Source organism: Diadema setosum, chromosome 11, assembly GCF_964275005.1.
Source record: "Diadema setosum chromosome 11, eeDiaSeto1, whole genome shotgun sequence".
Taxonomy (NCBI): Eukaryota; Metazoa; Echinodermata; class Echinoidea; order Diadematoida; family Diadematidae; genus Diadema; species Diadema setosum.
In genome coordinates, this window is record NC_092695.1 from 16,183,969 (window position 1) to 16,202,588 (window position 18,620).

General features: G+C 39.2%; 1 protein-coding gene across 2 annotated transcripts in view; it reads right to left on the reverse strand.

The window, feature by feature from the left end:
* LOC140235060 (cytoplasmic dynein 2 heavy chain 1) overlaps nucleotides 1-18,620 on the reverse strand; it is an 87,333-nt gene that overhangs the window by 49,826 nt on the left and 18,887 nt on the right. Inside the window, exons 14-33 of one of the 2 annotated variants that reach the window (XM_072315098.1) lie at nucleotides 17,757-17,896; nucleotides 16,998-17,226; nucleotides 16,062-16,189; nucleotides 14,720-14,963; nucleotides 13,645-13,794; nucleotides 12,773-12,978; nucleotides 11,837-11,992; nucleotides 11,185-11,308; nucleotides 10,120-10,290; nucleotides 9,487-9,645; nucleotides 8,715-8,938; nucleotides 8,254-8,386; nucleotides 7,475-7,705; nucleotides 6,667-6,792; nucleotides 5,895-6,077; nucleotides 5,125-5,302; nucleotides 4,380-4,561; nucleotides 3,647-3,829; nucleotides 2,855-3,078; nucleotides 451-566 (exon numbers count right to left, since the gene is read on the reverse strand). In XM_072315098.1, the coding sequence (XP_072171199.1) occupies nucleotides 451-566; nucleotides 2,855-3,078; nucleotides 3,647-3,829; nucleotides 4,380-4,561; nucleotides 5,125-5,302; nucleotides 5,895-6,077; nucleotides 6,667-6,792; nucleotides 7,475-7,705; nucleotides 8,254-8,386; nucleotides 8,715-8,938; nucleotides 9,487-9,645; nucleotides 10,120-10,290; nucleotides 11,185-11,308; nucleotides 11,837-11,992; nucleotides 12,773-12,978; nucleotides 13,645-13,794; nucleotides 14,720-14,963; nucleotides 16,062-16,189; nucleotides 16,998-17,226; nucleotides 17,757-17,896 (3,487 nt within the window). Of the gene's footprint in view, nucleotides 1-450; nucleotides 567-2,854; nucleotides 3,079-3,646; nucleotides 3,830-4,379; nucleotides 4,562-5,124; nucleotides 5,303-5,894; nucleotides 6,078-6,666; nucleotides 6,793-7,474; nucleotides 7,706-8,253; nucleotides 8,387-8,714; nucleotides 8,939-9,486; nucleotides 9,646-10,119; nucleotides 10,291-11,184; nucleotides 11,309-11,836; nucleotides 11,993-12,772; nucleotides 12,979-13,644; nucleotides 13,795-14,719; nucleotides 14,964-16,061; nucleotides 16,190-16,997; nucleotides 17,227-17,756; nucleotides 17,897-18,620 lie in introns of those variants that run through there. The other variant, XM_072315097.1, reaches the window with a different exon arrangement.

Consider the following 18,620-nt stretch of genomic DNA (forward strand, 5'->3'; position numbering starts at 1 on the left):
AGTTTCGGTAACGAAATTATCATTTCGTGGACGAAATGTTCATTTAGTTACAAAATGTTGACACTTTGCGCTCCATGGTTTTTGTCCATGGTTTAAACCATGGTTTCATTTGTACCACCTTCGTGAATTCGGGCCAAAGTGTGTAACAAATGCATGCTAAAAATAAAATGTATAAGTGCAAACAGAATGAAGTTGAAACATGTAGATTACCTCTGCTCCTGAAAGGGTAAACTATAAATGTACGCAAATACAGGTTTTACATTGTTAATCAATGGCTATATCATTCTTTGAAAATGGAAACAAAAACATCTCACAAACATAGAATTGGATCTGCACTGACACTCCTATTTATTTATGTTCACCAAATCCTAGGGTACTACAATGTATCAGAACTAATTTCAAGTATTAGTCCCACAAGTGTTTAATTGAGTTCTCACAAAAGTTCCTTACTTCTGTCCTGTCCTGCATTCTGTCTGGCTATTGAGAGGAGGTTGCCGCAACCCCTGAGAACAGTCTTGAGTGCCCTCAGACCCCAGTCATAGTGTTGCTGGGGTGTCAACAACTCCCTGACAACAACAACAAAGGAAGTATAGAATCACTACAGGCATAACTAGAAATGTCGCTTTGGCGACTGGTATGCCTCCGCCATAATGCATGATTTTCCCAATTGGTCTAGATAGTACATGTGGACAATGTGTGATTACATTTTCACAAAATTGGCAAAATATTGAAATGACAAGTTTGTCACAAATGTGTTGAATGTTCACCTTCCTTGACCTAGGTTTAATTGGATGAATAGGAGAGCATGTATCTAGGGATTTAAGGACTTTAACTCGACTTTGACCCATTCATACATTTAGGCATTGAGCAATTTTCAAGGTACAGGTGTGGAGAAAAAGTGCAATTTCTGAATTGAATAATAAATTGTTACCATTTTCATCTGGCCCTTGACCCTAAAATTCATAAGATAATCACTTTCAGGTAGAACATGCATAATATGTACTAAGTTTCAAGATAACTTGAGCCACTTCCGAGATATGGAGGAAAAAGTTAGTTCAGCACTTTCACTTGATCTTTGACCTTTTGACCTTTGAGGCAAACAAAGAAGAAAAAAAAAACTTTCCAGAGAATTTCTATTAGGTTACACATGTATGCATACACCAAGTGTAAAAAAAAATAACCCTGCTGGCATTGCATGATAGGAGGGAAATAGTAAAATTTTGAAGTGTTGCACTTGACCTTTGACCCCTGACCTTTGACCCCATGAACCCTACATTCTCTAGATAATCACTTCCAGTCAGTATATGTATATACTATGTTCCATGAAGATACCTTGAACAATTTCCAAGGTATGGAGAAAAAAAAAGAAGTTTTAATATTTTTACTTGACCTTTTGACCTTTGACCTCATGACCCAAACTTTCACCAGAGAATCTTAATTGGGTAATACATGTATACACTAAGTTTCAAGAAAATATCTTCAGGCATTCAATAGATATGGTGGAAATAGGAAATTTTATGTATTTGACCCTGACCTTTTGACCTTTGACCTTTGACCTCATGACCCAAACTTTCACCAGAGAATCTTAATTGGGTAATACATGTATACACTAAGTTTCAAGAAAATATCTTCAGGCATTCAATAGATATGGTGGAAATAGTGAAATTTTATGTATTTGACCTTGACCTTTTGACCTTTGACCTTGAGCATGTGCACCCAAAAGTTGATAGGCACAACTTCACCCCCTAATACACATACATGCCAAGTTTCACTAGGATACCTCAAAAGGTTTTGATAGTTACCTTGTCCACAAAATTCATTACAGACGGACGGACGGACGGACGGACAACCCGAAAACATAATGCCTCCGGCACCACTTCGTGGCGGAGGCATAAAAACACTCACATACAGCATAATATGTGGTATATTTTGCAGTTATTTTTGCAAATATCACCAGTCCACCTATATTTGCAAAATTAACATCTGGCAAAAATATTGCCATCCATGATATAAATGCCCTGTGCTATCATCATCTTCAAGGTAGAATTTCACAAGCACTTCTTTACTGAAAAGGAATCATACTTTTTTTTTCTCATTCTGTCACTGTGGTTGTCGATTGCAAGAACTTTGCCACTCACAAAATTGTCTTACAAGTCCCAATTTACAAAATATGGAATAGGGCTCGAGATTAGCAGTGGCCCTGTGGCCCAAGGCCACTAAAAACTGGTGTCGGGCCCCCAAATTAAAAAAAAAAGTGAACTTTTAAATTTCAAATTTAAAAACTCAAGTGACCCGAATCGGCCACCAGAGAATAAAATTGGTGTTGAACCCTGTTTCATATTACAAAATATGTGATGTAATACAATATATGATGCCAAAACTTGCTGCTGACAACATGAAGGAGGTAAGGTACTATTATAGATAGAAACAAATCCGAACAGCACAGAGGTATGTCATTCCTAACAAGCAAATATTGTAGGTGTAGAGTCATCAACACCTAAAATACACTCAGATGTGTGCAGTATCTCATGTCTATCAACACTTGGGTCATGTATTAACATAGACCAGAAGAAGAGACTATGCTGAAAATGATTCTTCAATATCATGAGAGAGCCAAAGTATCATCATGGATAGAATACACTCAAATATTGCATAAAAACCCTTCATTGAAAACGACTGCGAAAGTGTTAGCAAAGATGCTAACACAATTGCATACAATGGAAATAACTCTTTACCTCCAATAGTGTGATCAAGTCAAACATCATCACATATAGAAACACACAAAAATATGATCCCACTAAATTACCACTTTTGAAACGAGACAATAAAATCGCAAGCCCATTGCCCTGCTTACTTTGCCAGGTTAAAAATGGCGACCAGCTTGCGTCCCAGACTCTTGCCATCCTTGAAGCCCTCGGAGAAGAGGATGACCTCAGCGATCTGCTCGTTGTCCGGCCGCGACATGGCCACGGGCCGGAAGAGCTGCTTGAGATTGTCTGGCAGCTTCTGTCTGCCACCGTATCCCTTCCCGGCAGGATTCAGGGTGATAAAGATTCCAGAGTTGGGGTCGATGTCAATCTATGCATTCAGGATTGGAGAAACAAGATTTCTTAATTTCTTATAATGTCTCTGACTATTAAATACATATATGCAACTTACCATCAACACAAATCAAGTATTAGCTGTTTATCTGTTTGTCTGTTTATAGGCAACATAATTGGTTTTTCTGTATCTTTCCTGCAAATGTCCTCTGCATTCAAATGGTTTCTTAAAGTCATCATCAGATCAAGTTATGAAACTCCTGGTTCCAATCTCACATGATAATGAATATTGAATTGGCATCATGTTACTATAAACTACAACAAGTTTACACAACTTCTTTCAATTGTTATTTATGATTGCTGCTTCCTGTTATATACATCTTTTACATACACTTTTCTATATCTATCACTCTCTGTTAATGTCTTTAAGTATACACATATTTAGAACGATAGATAGAAACATACATAAGCAGATACATAGGTATATGGATGAATGAAGATAGCTAGGAATAAAGAAGGAGACATAAGTATAGTATGAACATACATACAAATGCATTCTAAGGAAGACAGAATAAATAGAATGCCACTTTAAGGTCATCACTCACTGTCCTGTCTAGCAAATCACACTTGGGTTTCTTCTGCTTGAGGGCTGCCTGGATGGTCTGGATCTGCATGGAGACGGCTGAGAGCACAGCCTCCTCCAGACGGTTGAACTCATCGAAGCACCCCCAGGCACCACACTTGACCAGACCGATGAAGATGCGACCCATTGATTTCACATCAATGCCCTGCAAGGTCATGGGTGAAAGTTGAGGAGTTTGTCTTAAACCTCTTGGGACCAATACTATACCAAACTGCTAAAAGCAAGAAAGCATAGCTTCTGACATATACTTACAGTATCAATTATATTTATTATTAACATAAACTAATATTATCTTCAAGACTGGAAAATGGTCTATTTCAATTTAATGGTATTTAATACAACCTCAGTATTCCACTACGCGTTCAAAATATCGATGTAGATTTGATTCACCTAGGTAATATGACGACAACATATAATTCAAGCTGTTCAACTGGATACATGTTTAAAAGTTATGGAAGCACACAAATATAGAAATATTCAAATTTTGCTCGTAAATATGATTGCTTTAGCTTTTGTGGGTTGATGAACATGGAGGATTTCACAAAAACCTATTATATCACATTCCCGTAAACACTTTCCTGCATACTGGCCATCAAATGCACATAATTATCTAGAACATTTCATGGACAAGACTATCTTTGTTGCTCTCACCATACATTAGTAATTCAGTAAGGGACATTACAATTTTGACTCACTTCATCACAGTTGAAGACCAGGACTTGTCGCCCAAAGAGTCCACCGAGGGCCTTGACAGATTCTGTCTTACCCGTACCAGCCGGTCCATAGGGGTTCCCACCCATACCCATGTGCATGCCTTGAGTGAGGGTCAGGTAGCACTTGTCTGTCAGTGGGGTGTGCACCAGCTTGGCTGCATTACCTGTGAGATTCAGAGCAGACGGAGTGCTGTAAAAGAGCGATCTGGTATTATGTGACAGGGGCAATTATTTAAAGGAATTGAGAGGACAAAATGGCAAGATTACAGTCCTTTGTGGCATTAAGACTTTCCCATTACCTCAACCAATTTTACTGAAACTCTTAACCCACTGAGGACGAGTCCCCGAGTATACTCGGGCAGGTGTCTATGGGAAATGCGTGTTGTAGCAGAATCAAACCGTCCTCAACGGGTTAAAGATATACTCTTTCTTTGTCCCAACAAGTATTAAACAACATTATTCTGTCCATTGATAACTCTATCAAATCCTCATATTGCGCCTTGAACATCTAAGAAAAGTCAGCACATTATAAGTTTTCATTATAATTGTTATTGTTGTTATCTTCATTATCATTTCCATTATTATCATCATCAGTATTATGTTTATTATCATTACCATCATAATATCACTATTATCACAAATGCTACCAATATTACTATCATCAATATTATCATTGTCATCACTATCACTACTGTGCCCTTCTGTAGAGCTAAGGTAGAATCCTTACCCTGATACTCATAGGTGTACTGAAACTCTGCGTCCACCATCCTCATGATGGCCGTCTTGGAGCTGTCCAGGTAATAGCGCAGCTGTTTCTGCCACAGCCAGTCACCCAGGCTGGTCACGTTGTTCTTCTGCAGGAGCTGCACCACGTCGATGCTGTGGATGGTGTCCAGAATGAGGGCCTGTTGGGAAGGAGAATCTATATTAGGACTAGATGCTACAATGTGCACTGGCACCAGCACTAACACCAACCCCAGAGCCAACACCACACCAACATCAGCACTAGCACCAACACTGGCATCAACCTCAACATTAACATTGACATCAGCATCAGCTAACCAGACACACATCAAAGTAATTCAGGAATTTACACCCATACTACTGTTTTTTTTTTCTCCCTAAGTGTCTACTTGTCTTGATTATTTTTCACACAAGTAGTTGTAAATCTACATTATTTGAACTTATGGAAGAGCTCTGTTTCGTATGGCTGATTGGCTTGTGTGTGGGTCTAGCTAGTTGAGATGAAAGTTTAGTGATAAGCTTTCTCATCATTTTTATGTTTGTGTTTGTGTGTTTGTGCTTTCAAGAATAAATTTGGCTTCCTTCCTATACAACAGTTTCTGGTGTCCTATCTCTTTGTATTTATATCCCATATTTCTGATCATTTCATGTTACAAGTCTTCATAAATCTAGCATTGAATATAACAATGAGATATGACTGTTCTCTTAAAAATAAAATTCTGTTCTTTTCTTTGCCATTAGAGGACATCTTGCCTTAAGCTTGAGCTCCAAGACATGGATTGCCACGTTGCGCTCCCCGGCAGCCCCACCAATGTCGGCCGAGGTGTATCCCTCAAGCTGCTGCTCCAGCTCAATCAGGAGCTCATGGAGACTGTTCTCACTGATAGCAGCCTCACACTGCTCAGTGAACTGGATCTGAGCTGCTAGGCACAAGATCTGGAGTCAGAGAAAGGTGACAAATTTCAGCTCTTTATTCAGCAAATGGCAAACAATTTATCCTAAAGTGACCATAAAATTAAGCAAGATTGCTGCATGGAGAAGAGGTACTATGATAAATATTTCTGTTACAACAGATTCAAGTAACCCCATATCTTATTGCTCAGTTATGAATATATTCACAGATTTTTATTTTTCCAGATTATATGTAGCAGTGAAGTCAAGATATGCTCTTTGCTAGGATATGGAAAGGAAAATAAATTACACGGGGACAATATCAGTCTCACAGTAAACAATTAGGCTCTGAGTAAAAACATGTGTTACACAGATCTCATATAGTTTCAGATCTTACCTCTGAGTATACCATATCAGAGGGGGATTTTCAAATGAATGCATGAAAAATGCATCTGAAGCAAAATATCCACAATTCAATCCCACTATGACTATTTCATAATTCCACTGTTTCAATGAGCAAAACTATGCCAAGGCATCAATCTAGAGGAATGCCGGAAACATCACCCGTATGCCAGACTCGCAATAAAAGTCAATATAACAAGAAGCATTTGAAGAGAATGTGTGACATGCTCACCTGTGACGGGTACTTGGTCGGGTCCACCCCAGCTCCTGAACTGCTGGATTTGTGAGCTTTCAAGCAGTCAATTAGCAGCTTCTTCAAGGTAGACTTCATCTCCTTGGCTAAATCACCCAGCCAGATCTGAAGAATGAGATAGCAAGTACTGACAATTAAGTATCAGTTGCAAAGAACACACTGATTTCACAATCTACATGTAACTGGGGTACTTAGATGCATGTGGATCCAGCTATACAATTTGCTGTGTGACTAGTCGCACAGTTTCCATAGTGATGCCGGCAATATTTGCTATATGGAAAAAGATGCCTTTACTCATAGGACATTTTTAGCCGTACATGTTGCCTTGCTCACTCTATTTAGTCAGCAACAGCATGTTAGTTTCAGTCCATTCTATTGTATGTTACATACACACAACAAAAGATAATGCTTATTTTCATTTGTTTCCAGACAAAGATAAATAGAATCTTTATGTCGTCGGGGTGGTACAAAATACTGCATTCATTCCACATACAAAACAAACAGATAAAGATTGCCCACAAGACTAGATTGAGCATGTTTCATGACAGCCCCCCCCCCCAAAAAAAAAAACACAAAAAAACACACACACACAAAATGTTTTTGAGAGTTATTGGCAAATAACTGATGTTAAAGCTCAGTGCAAAGCCTGCATAAACAGCACTCTGCACAGCCTAGTTATATCCCTCAGGATCAACACTGATGAAGGCAAACACTCATGAAACTATAATTTTGATGTGAATAGAGGGAGGGGGAAACATATATCATATGTCAGTGATTCACAGTATACCTCCACTTCCGGAGTAATCTCCACAGCCTTGAGGAGCGGGACGACCTCGCCCTCTAGCGACTTCATGGCCACGATGTGCTTGAAGCCCTCGTCGAAATCCACGCTGTGGATGCCAGCGAAGAGTTTCTTGAGGTGGGACTGGATGACAGCCGGGTTCTGGGACTGACCCAGGATCTCCAGCAGGTCATCATCGCCGATGAAGTAGAACCGAGGCAGGATGGACCTCTTCTCCTGGAAACGATAACAATGTAGGGAATGTCGACAGGTGAGTGCGCATTGAGGGAATTAAACCCTGTCATTAACCGAGCTGTTACCTTCAGTCGTCACACCCCAAGGCATGCTCTTGTTCACTAATCACCAGAGATGTTCTGAGTTGTACTACAATCCCTTTCCTACAATTTCTTGGAGTGTTTGAACATCGCGTTGTTATATCATCTCAGGTTTGCACAGGTGAGAGGTTCTCATGATATCATGCTTGAGTGGACTTGTCTACTTTGTGTTTCTGCTTCGCTTCAGGGAATTTTACTGAAATGCTACTAATACTACGAAGGATTAACCCCCAAAGTGCAATGCTAAATAAAATTTTGATGATGAGGATAATGATGAGAAAAGTGTTTTTTTTTCCTCACATTTATTTGGTTACACAGTACTATGCATCACAATCCCTAGCTAGTTTGCACAAGCACTGATGGTACAGTGTATCTCACACAGCACACAGGATTCATAATGATTACATTTTCAATCAAATAGACAGAAATCGAAAACAAGACTTCACATACTTCCAGAAATTCATTGAGGGCTTTCTGACATCTCTGCAACTGGTCGAGGAGAGTAGAGAGAGTGTTGCGCAAACCAGACCGCCCAACGAGAGATAGGACACGGTTATCTCTGGCTACGTCCATCATGATGCTCCTGTAAATTGAGAACAAATTATACTCATTCTTCTATTGTGTTGATTAGGGTATTAGTGCTAATAACAATTAGAAGTCTATTTAATCAATTGTATCAAAGACATATCTCACTGAATCATAGTACTTTTAAAACATTTAAGAGTGGAGATTTAAAATGCCTTTGGCCTTAATTTACACGAAAGGTGAATTATCTTCAAATACAACAAAAGCAACACAACTATATAAAAAAGAACACACATACACTCAAACACAGACAGACGCACACACACAGCTTTCAATACAGTAAAACCACTACAAAGAGAAGAGGCTTAGATATAGCTCCGTGTTACCTGAAGTCATCATCAACCCTCCTGAAGCGCCCCTGCTCCTTGGGGAGGGCACCACGCCCAAAGATTGGCTCCAGGTAGACCCATTTTCGCTGGATCTGATTCAAGTTCTGGAGGTACTCGTCCAAGTCAGCCAGCCGCTGCTCCCAGATGGTAGCCTTGTCTGCAAAGCCTTTGTAGTAGGGTGAGTCCTTTAGGGACTGCAGCAAACTCTGGTTGTCCCCAACCTGGAAAATGTCAAGAAGCAGAGGTTAAATTGAGGTCACATAAACACCAGGCAAGATATTCATAGAAGACTTGCATAGCTTTGATGTCAAGAATGCCAACAATGCCATACTGTTTATTTGTGTCCCATTTTTAATAAATGAATGGATGAATACTTGACTGCATCAGTTTTTAATTGGACAAGAGTATCCTCTGTTACACCTCATTTCTAAGAGTAAAGGTTAAGAGTACTACATGAGTTTTTAAAACATCTGCATACTCTCACTTAAACACACTATTACACTGACATATGACAAACCTGAACAACCTATCTACTGTTCCATTTTAAGAATCTCGCACTTGAGCAGAATTATCATTTCATTTTCCCAGGAATTTGCAGTAAGTGCTGTTCAAGAACAAAAATGCAAACATGACATATGCATAGGTCAAAAAAGATTGTCAAAATAATATATTTCTGAAAATGAGACCTTAACCTTAGATTGAGTCAGTGAGAAACACAGTGAGAACTCAAAGTACTAAAGTAAATGCAAACAGCTGTAAGGTTTCTAACCTGTGTAACAAGGTCCTTCCAGTCCTTGATCAGCATCAGCTGGTTGTTCTTGCTGTCAGAGTACTCGGTCAGAGAGAAACAAGCCCCTACACCCCACACATCCAGCTCTCTCAGTGCCTCACGGATGGACACTTCTCCTTTGGCTCGGTTGTACAAATCCTTAGAAGACAAAAATATGTAAAAGTATATCATATAGAAAGGCAGTAGTCTACATCATTGGGAGGCAATAATACCAGAACACACTACAGGCTCTCTGATTACAGATTGACAAAGAAAGCATGTGACAGTGAACTGTTCTGAGGCCTCCCCAAAGTCTCTCTTGTCTCTCCTGTAACACAGAAGAAGAGAATATAGGTATAGCTGGCTAATATGGTTGTTGTCATGACAACTCAATACATCAGATTTAGACTCTGAGACATTATTCAATGTGTCAATGACAATTGACATGGGTGCACATGTTCAAGGGATGGACATGGCAAAAATCTTGGCTTTGGTGAAAATAACTGGAGACAAAAATAAACATCATGGAAAAGGTATTTTCTACAACAAACGATACCTTAAAGGCCTCACTGCATTTTTTGTTTTGACTTCAGTCATTAGGCAACGAATCAAAGTTGGCTGAGGTGGACATACCTTGAGACCACTGGCATTGGCCACAATCTGATCGGAGGTCTTGAGAATGTCACCAAAGGTCATCCTGTCCACGGTGGTGGAGCGAGGCATCTTCAGCATCCGGTAGAGGTCCATCCAGTGCTCCTGGGTGAAGATGTCACTGCTAAGGTACTTCAGCAAGGGTGACACAATCTGTTGGGGCCACAAATTGAGAAGGAAATAACAATATTAACGAAGTTATTATGTCACAACCCTCAATTGATCACAGCGATGTTGTCCTCGTGAGCATTCTTACGTGTTAATGTCCTCCATTAGACATCACAATCTACTGGAGGTACTCTGGTAGCAGCTGATTTACTTGCATTTGATACACATCACAGAGTCATTCATCCAATATTAGCCTCCTCATCAAAGGATCAAACTTCCACTATCACATTATTCATTCAAATTATTCAATGTTCATTGCAGCACAGTAATGACATGCACTTAAATATCCACAGTCACTTTTTTAAAATACTTTTCTTCCAGAACTATAATCTCTTTAGAATCATTGTGGGAACATTACACAGTAATACTTTTCTAGGGATATGTATGTCTTGTGTGAAATAAAAATGCTCTGATTGTACTACACATGTGTGATTATTCCAATACATCATGGACATGTGTTTGGAAACAAATCATTCAATCCATTTTGTTGTTTTCTTGAAGTCCACAAGCAATTTCTTGGTCATGAGAGTATAAAGTTATATCTCAGGCAAGACATAACTATCAAAAGTAATTTGATTTCAAATAACCACAATCTAGTGGCTGGAACTATTGTCTGACTGTTATATAACCTTGAATGTAACAGGTACTGGGAATGAATGTCACACCTATTTTTAACTACACTGTTCCATTTCAATACAGTGTAGACTTTTCACCCATCATTATCACAAACAATCAGCCTGATGGGATAAGACTTTGGGAGATGTGAATTAGAGCATGTCAACGTTCAAGTTGGTGTTAGTTTTAGTGCCTGTTGTGTGTTGGTGTTGGTGCTGCTGATGTTAGTGTTTGTGTCAAGTGTTTGGCCAAGCAGATGTTCACCTTGTACTTGTCAATGTCCTTGCTGAGTCTGACTGTCATCACGGTGTGCTCGACATCAGGCCCTCCTGACCGCAGCTTCTCTGCCCACAGTGTCAGGAAGTCGTCAAACAGGTATGTCTTAGATCTGAGGGAAAATACACGATGATAATTCAATGCAGCTGCATACTGGGTTTCGTAAATTTGTTGTTTTGTTTGTAACTTTTACCTATTTGCAGGGGAGAAAAATGAAACATACATGCACTGAATGAGCACCAAGGAAAGTATAAAGATAGTGACTGCATCTTACTCTGTTCAATAACAGTCTTTCTTTCCTTCAGTCTCTGTTTTTTGTTCTTTTTGTTTTTTGCTTGTTTTTTGTGGTCAATAAGCTCTGCTCTGTTACTCCTTCAAAAAGGCAAAAAGAGAGTCAGTCAATAAAATGAATAATATGCTCAGGACATTTTCAAAGAAAGCAGCCATTCACTTATTTACTGTGTAAAGAATACAATCATGGAACACCTAAACCCCTGAAAGTGATTTTTTTTTTCCTTTTAACCCTTTCTGTACCAAAGAGTCAAATGTGCACAGATTTCACACAAACGCCTGTGGACAATAACTTAATGTGGTATGCAGAGAGTCAATAGCAAACTGAGAGGTATCAGAGTGTGTTTACCTGAAAACAATCCAGTCCTCTTTCTCGATGTCCGAGAGGCCAGTGTTGAACTCTTCGTACAGAGTCCACATGGTAGTCTGCTGGTCAAAGTCGACCTCAAGGTCATTGGCGATGGAGAAGAAGGGTTCCTCCAGCTCAAAGTGCTTGCAGTCAAATCTGAATGAGTGTATCATGTGTTGCCAATTTAAATGTCTCTGACAAACTGTGCAGGCATTATAGGGAACATTGTGATCATCATCTTTTGCAGATATAACTTTAGCATTAACATCATAACCATAAAACATTTGTATCATGACCATATGCCAGCTGACAGCATGACTCAGATATCAGATCCTCCATTATGCAATATCATTTAGAAGAGGCACATAAATCAATCACAACCTGTTTTATTCTCCAAGTGGTAAGAAGAGTCTATATTATAAGCATCTACCTTTGACCAGAATATCACCAAAGAGTAATGGATGGTCTCTAGAATACAAATCACCCTGAACAGAAAAGGCCTCCTTTACTTTGGGGTTTTATTTCATTTTGTTGTTGTAGTTTTTTTGTTTGTTTTTTTCATCATACATCTATAGGAAGCAGACTGCAGGTATTTCATCAGGATGATAGGCAAATCAAAAAAAAAAATCTGAAAACCCATTAATCAGCATGAATGGCAAATATTCTTGCGGTTTCATGTCATCTGTGCTGGCTTAAGTTCTTCTAAGGTAACACTTGAAATGATTTACACAAGATTTAGATGTACAAATGGTTTGAGAATAGATAGTAAGTAGCCCCCACAGTAAAGCCTCCATCCTAAACCTCTGCAAGAATGAAAGGTGGTAATAGTGCAGTGTTACATCATCAATTTTTTAACCTCCAAAACTCTTAAAACAAGGTCCACCATCCCCCGAGGAGAACGCATCAATTCTGCTGGTGGATCACTCAAAGACTCACATCAGGCTATTCTTGGTCTTCTGCATCTCGTCAAACTCCACCTTCTTCTCCTTCACAAGCTCCACGGCCCGAAGACACTCCTCCTTTCCGCCGGCCTCGATCACATCCGACGTCGGCTTGGCATGGTTCCAGCGAGCCGCGAACTTCTCTAGCTCTGTGCGGAATGCCTCCACCCTCGACTCAACATTGTTCTTCATCACATTCACCTACGGGAAGAGTTTGGCCATAAAATATTACTCCAGATGGGTAAAGCCCCTTGACACACAGACATCCTCCACAAATCACAGATGTTCCTCTGATATCTTAAGTCATTAAAACCTAAAGTTAAACCTGACATTTATCAGTGATATCACATCACTCCAATGTGAATCATTCTGAACTACTTGTCAAACATCAGATAAACATATGGAGAAAATGCAATGTCATTATCAAATAGGTCAATTACAATTACTTATTTCATATTTGGTTTTCTGCTCAGTCCCTCACATAAAGAATCACATCTAATGTAAGTTTACTTCATTGAGCCCACATTAACAGAACTAATGAATAAAGCATTTTTACAGAGGAAACAAAGACGGAAGAAATTCAATATTTCTATTTAGGGTGTTTGAACGGCTCTTCCTGATTTGTATACAAGTGATAACCTATTCTTGCTTCATTTGATGCTATAATGGCACATATCCAACCCTAGCCAATCCTTATCGAGTAGACAAAGTCAAACAAACAATATGCAGTTGGTAGATTCTTAACCTGTTGAAGACTAGTTCCAAGTATTCTCGGGCTGGGGTGAATGGGAAATGCCTATTATAGGAAAATCAGTCCGTCTTCAACGGGTTAAGAATCCATGGGATGCCGGGTGTGTGTGTTTTTACCTGTTCCTTGATCATCAGCTGGTGGCTCTCCATCATTAGCTCAAACTTCTCCCAGAGGGCGTGCAGCTGGGTGAACTGATTGACACCTCCACCAGCCACAGTGCGCAGCAGTTTGTTCTTTGCCTCAGCGTTCTCAAACTTGGGACGGATCTGCATAATGCATGAACAATGTTCAGTTTGGAAATCTTTACTCTTCACCATTTCACAGGGCTCTCAATTTCACTAAAACATGCATCTAACTTGTATCACTTGTGTATTTTGCCCCAAAAACCAATAACATAAATCTGTGAAGTTTCAGATGTAACCATGTGGAGATTGTGTATTAGGGACATCTTTTTTCCTCAAGTTTTATTATCATTTCTGGCAAACTGCCTTCACACCACACTCTTATATATGTGGAGGTAACGTCAAATCCATTGGTAACATTCTAAATTACAAACTGTGTTTGCGACCATGTTTGTGCATGCATGAACACTGAATCTCTGCTTGATGCAGATCTCAAGAGTCAATTCAAATACTGATGAACGAACTCCATGTCACAGAATCAAATCATTAGACAAAAAGCACTGAATGACAAAATAGAAAGCCTCAGTTTGTACTATTTGCACTCTTACCAGGGTTCCTGCACATTTTACATAAATAAATTCCATGAGTTTTCCATCTAAAACTCTAGAAATCCAGGACCTTTACCAGACAGCAACTTCAAGAAAACCTAAGAGGTTAGCGGTAGATAACTGAGAATCCACTATTAGATAGTCATGTCCATGGAAAGCGACAGTGTGTACAATCAAATCACCCCGATAGTCCAATTTTATTCGATGAAATATTTTCCTCAAAAAACGAAATTACATTGCAAAAACTAAGAATATCACTAAAAGGCAAAATACATACAAATTTCTAAATTTCTATGACTTTTCCATGATATATCTATAATTTTGCACTTTCCATGACTTTTCCAGGCCTGGAAAAATATTTTCGAAATTCCATGACTGTTCAAGGTTTTCCATGACCGCAGGAACCCTGTCTCCCTTGCGTCAATCCCGAGCAGTCTCCTTTATTTTGATTTATAGCCCACCTCTGGTTTCTTTGACTCCAGTTCAGCGTGCTTGGCGTTGGCATTCCCAATCTCCTCCACAGTCTGTGGCATGGTTCCCAGCGCCTCCATTCCCTCCTTCAGGAATCGCTCAATCTCCGTCACGCTCTCCGTGATGGATCGCCGTAGCGACGAGAGCAAGGCGTCAAAGAGTCGCTGGATGTGATCATCGATGGTCGCCTTGACTGGGCCAGTGGACACTGTCACACAGTAGACCTTGATTTGACTTGGGAGATATTGAGAGTGTAAAGCATACATGTAGAACTTTTGGTATTTTGTGGCTAGCAGTAAAGACTCTGGAAAGCAACCTTACAATACAAACTTGAAATCAAAATGTAGGGTCTCTTGTACAGTTTTAGTCTTTAACAGATTATTTGTGACCGTGCATCACAAAACAAACAAAAAGTCGCAGCCTTTGATTTTACATGAGGACTCAAAAAAGATGAAATGGGTCAATCGAGTCAATGTTGAGTTTTTCATATTTTCTGAAAGAGTTATCCTTCTTCTACATTATTCTTTAGTTTGGGATCATAACACGAATGGGAAAGTGTGTTTTCAGCAGTTTTTCTACAACCCTTTTTGGGGGGGAGAGTAAATGATCAGGGATATCTTAGAGGCCCCTTTTCATTTCTTGAAATCGTTTGCACACTCTTCACTTTCAAGTCTAATATCTTTTGAATGAATAATGCTACTGCTTTGAAAGTTGGCATTAATCATGGACAGAATGTGTTAATAGAGCATGCACAATTTCAGCTTAATCTCATATTCCCTTCATTGTTGTTGCTCTGAGGATTTACATCCTGTGTTTTGTCCCTTGATCATCACACAGCTAGCACAGCTTGGTTAGGATTAAACACTTGAATAGATCCTGTACTTCAGAGCCTCTTTTCTCAGTTCACACTTTTCCAGAGTGTGTGCTTTCTTTCCAGTGTTTAGATAAGTTATGGAAGTCCATTTGAGTTGAGTTATACATCATTTTAAAGCTTTAGAGTTTGCTCTTTCAGAATCTGCCCTTAACTAAAAATCCATGTCTGGCGACTTTTTGTTCGTTTTGTGATGCAGGGTCACATTTATGTTTTCTGGATAAGTAGTATGACCACTACCATCACTGAAAATAATTCAAAGGAAAACATGGCATGTGAGAATCTAGAGATCAAAACATAATATATGAATCTAACTTGAAGATCTCAATTTGTAATGAAGTGGTTTGAAAAGAGGCATGGCACAAGATCCAAAAGAACATGAGAACCAGTTTTTGTTTTACATTGTGGTTCCATTCTTTATTTCCTTTCATGGATAAGTCATACAAAAGAAGTTATCTCACTGTGGAAGCTTCTCAGAGTCTCTCCCTCTGGCCTTCAGGGCCTTGAAGTTACGCTCCCAGTCGGTCACCGTCTGCAGATGGGTCTCAAGGAGCTTGTCAAGGTCGATGGAGCCTAGCACAACCCAGCCCTGGAACGGCAGAATGATATACAGATATATGGTATTAAAATACTCATTCATTCATTATTCACTTCCATTCAGAGATTTTGATTTGATTTATTTATTCACCGTAAATTCATGCAAAAATAAGAGTACAGTAAAAGTATGACAATCAATATACAAACATATAATCAACAGAGGAATACATAATTAAAGAAAATACAGATACATTAAAAGGAAAAGGTGAGGAAAAATATACAAGCAATGAATGTAAAAAAAAAAAAAAGAGATGAAAATCAAAGAGCGAGAAAACAAACAAATAGACACTTCAAGGAGTGGAAAGAGGTAACTAATTACCCCTTGTATTTGTTTTCACTACCTATTACACATTCAAGTCACATAAACTACTTACAAATCACAGTTGCCTACAATGCCCTTGAGTACGCTCCTCAGGTAAATATACCCATTGCAGTCACATTTATCTATTCACTTCGCAAAGTAATTAGGAATGGAAACAAAATTGACTTGATGTATATGATTGCCCATTGTTTCATATATCAGTGTACTCCAAGAATCATGCCAAAGTTGACCTAGTTATTTGTGTCAGTCACAACAACACTGAGGCTTACTGACACAAAATTCAAAACATAGATATGTGTTTATCGATTGCTTTGGTGTAAATGGATGATGAGTGTGACATGTGCTTGTGCATATGTTAATAAGGGTAAGACAACATATTTCAAATAGACATACAATGGCCCGTAAGTTATGATCATTTAAGTCTTCCCAACTGGTTAGTTTTAGTTAATACAATACCCCTCCATCAAGGTTTCTTCACCTCAAAGATCTCCTTGGCTTTGTCCAGCTTCTCAAAGAGCAGCTCCGCCATCTTGTAGACACCCAGAAAGCCAGATGCATTCCTCTCAATGATCGCTGGGTAGATGAGGGGTTCTCCTGTGTCCCCAATGCCCCGGAAGTGGTAGGGCAAGCTGATGAACTTCTTCATCTCGCGGTAGTACTTGGCACGAATCTCCTCAATGGGTGGACGGAACTGCAGTGACTGTTGCCTGAAAAGGAAAAATTTGAATGAGACATCATGTCATCACTTTAGAGCCAAAACAATTTTCTTTTTCCACAGGAGGTAGGAAGTTATCTAATGGCAATACAGATAGCATCTTGGAGGCTGTGCTCATGACAAAATAATGCTACTTTTTGCAGCTGTTTAGCCATTTTGACCTGAATTTACCATGAAAAGGAGAGAGAGCACTAACATTTATGGCAAGTTCATTTGTTAACCAGAATGACACAGCAAGACAAGTAGTATTGGGTCAGAAGAGATGATAAAGAAATAGGATCAAATCTTCGGCTACTATTAGCAGCAGAGACGACCATTTGAATACTCCCCTGGTCATAATGTGGTGCTTGTATCCATCAAGGCATCTACTCAAACACTCAAAGAGAGGGAGAGAGAAATTCAGTTCTGAAAACACATACACACTCACACATTCTCACACACACACATAAATACAATGTTTCATAAACTAGGGGCTCCCAACTTTTAACTCTCCTCAATACTGTCGTCTCCATCTTTCCTCACCTATAAACCAGCTCCACCTTGATCTCTGGTAGGTTCTCGTTCAGGGCCTCAAGGCCCATCTGGTACTGGTGCTCCAGGGCCTTATAGAGCTGGCGGTCCCAGTGCATCTTCCACGACTTCATGTCCTGACTCTTGTAGCCCTGGTAATGCAGAGAGGTCAAGATAGGCACAACAGCAGTGGAGGTGAGCTCAAGAACGTCAATCATCAAAAATGGTAATAATAATAAATGGTAAATTACAACACAATGCACTCATGCTTACGGCTCAGATCATTTTTCTTTCTTCTTTTTTTTTTTTGTCTAACATTTTGTTTTCAGAAGCTGGTATTGGGCAAGGACAACAAGATAGTAACAAAACAGCCTGATGATGGATGAGTGACAGTGATAGATAGATATATGGAGAGGTAGATAAATACTGTAAAAGTGAAAGTTTTTGCTATGTGAACATTTTTGCACATTTTGTATGACCAAAAGCTAGTGTGAAAATAAAAGCATGGGAATAATTTTGCTTGTGATAACCTAGATACTTAGATTTATAGATGGATGGATAGATAGTTGGATACATGAATAGATTGATAGACAGATAGATAGATAGATTGAATAGATTGATAGACAGATTGATAGACAAATAGATAGACAGATAGATGGATAGATGGATAGATAGGTAGATAGATAGATGGATAGATGGATAGATGGATAGATAGATAGACAGATAGATAGATAGATAAGACAGATAAGATAGATAAGATACTGTAAAACATGATATATTCGTGGCATAAATTTTTCGCAAATTGGAGCTGATGGCCTTTTTTGCGGCATGAAATTTTCGCGGACTGCCACTGGCATTCAATGCATATAGTGTAGA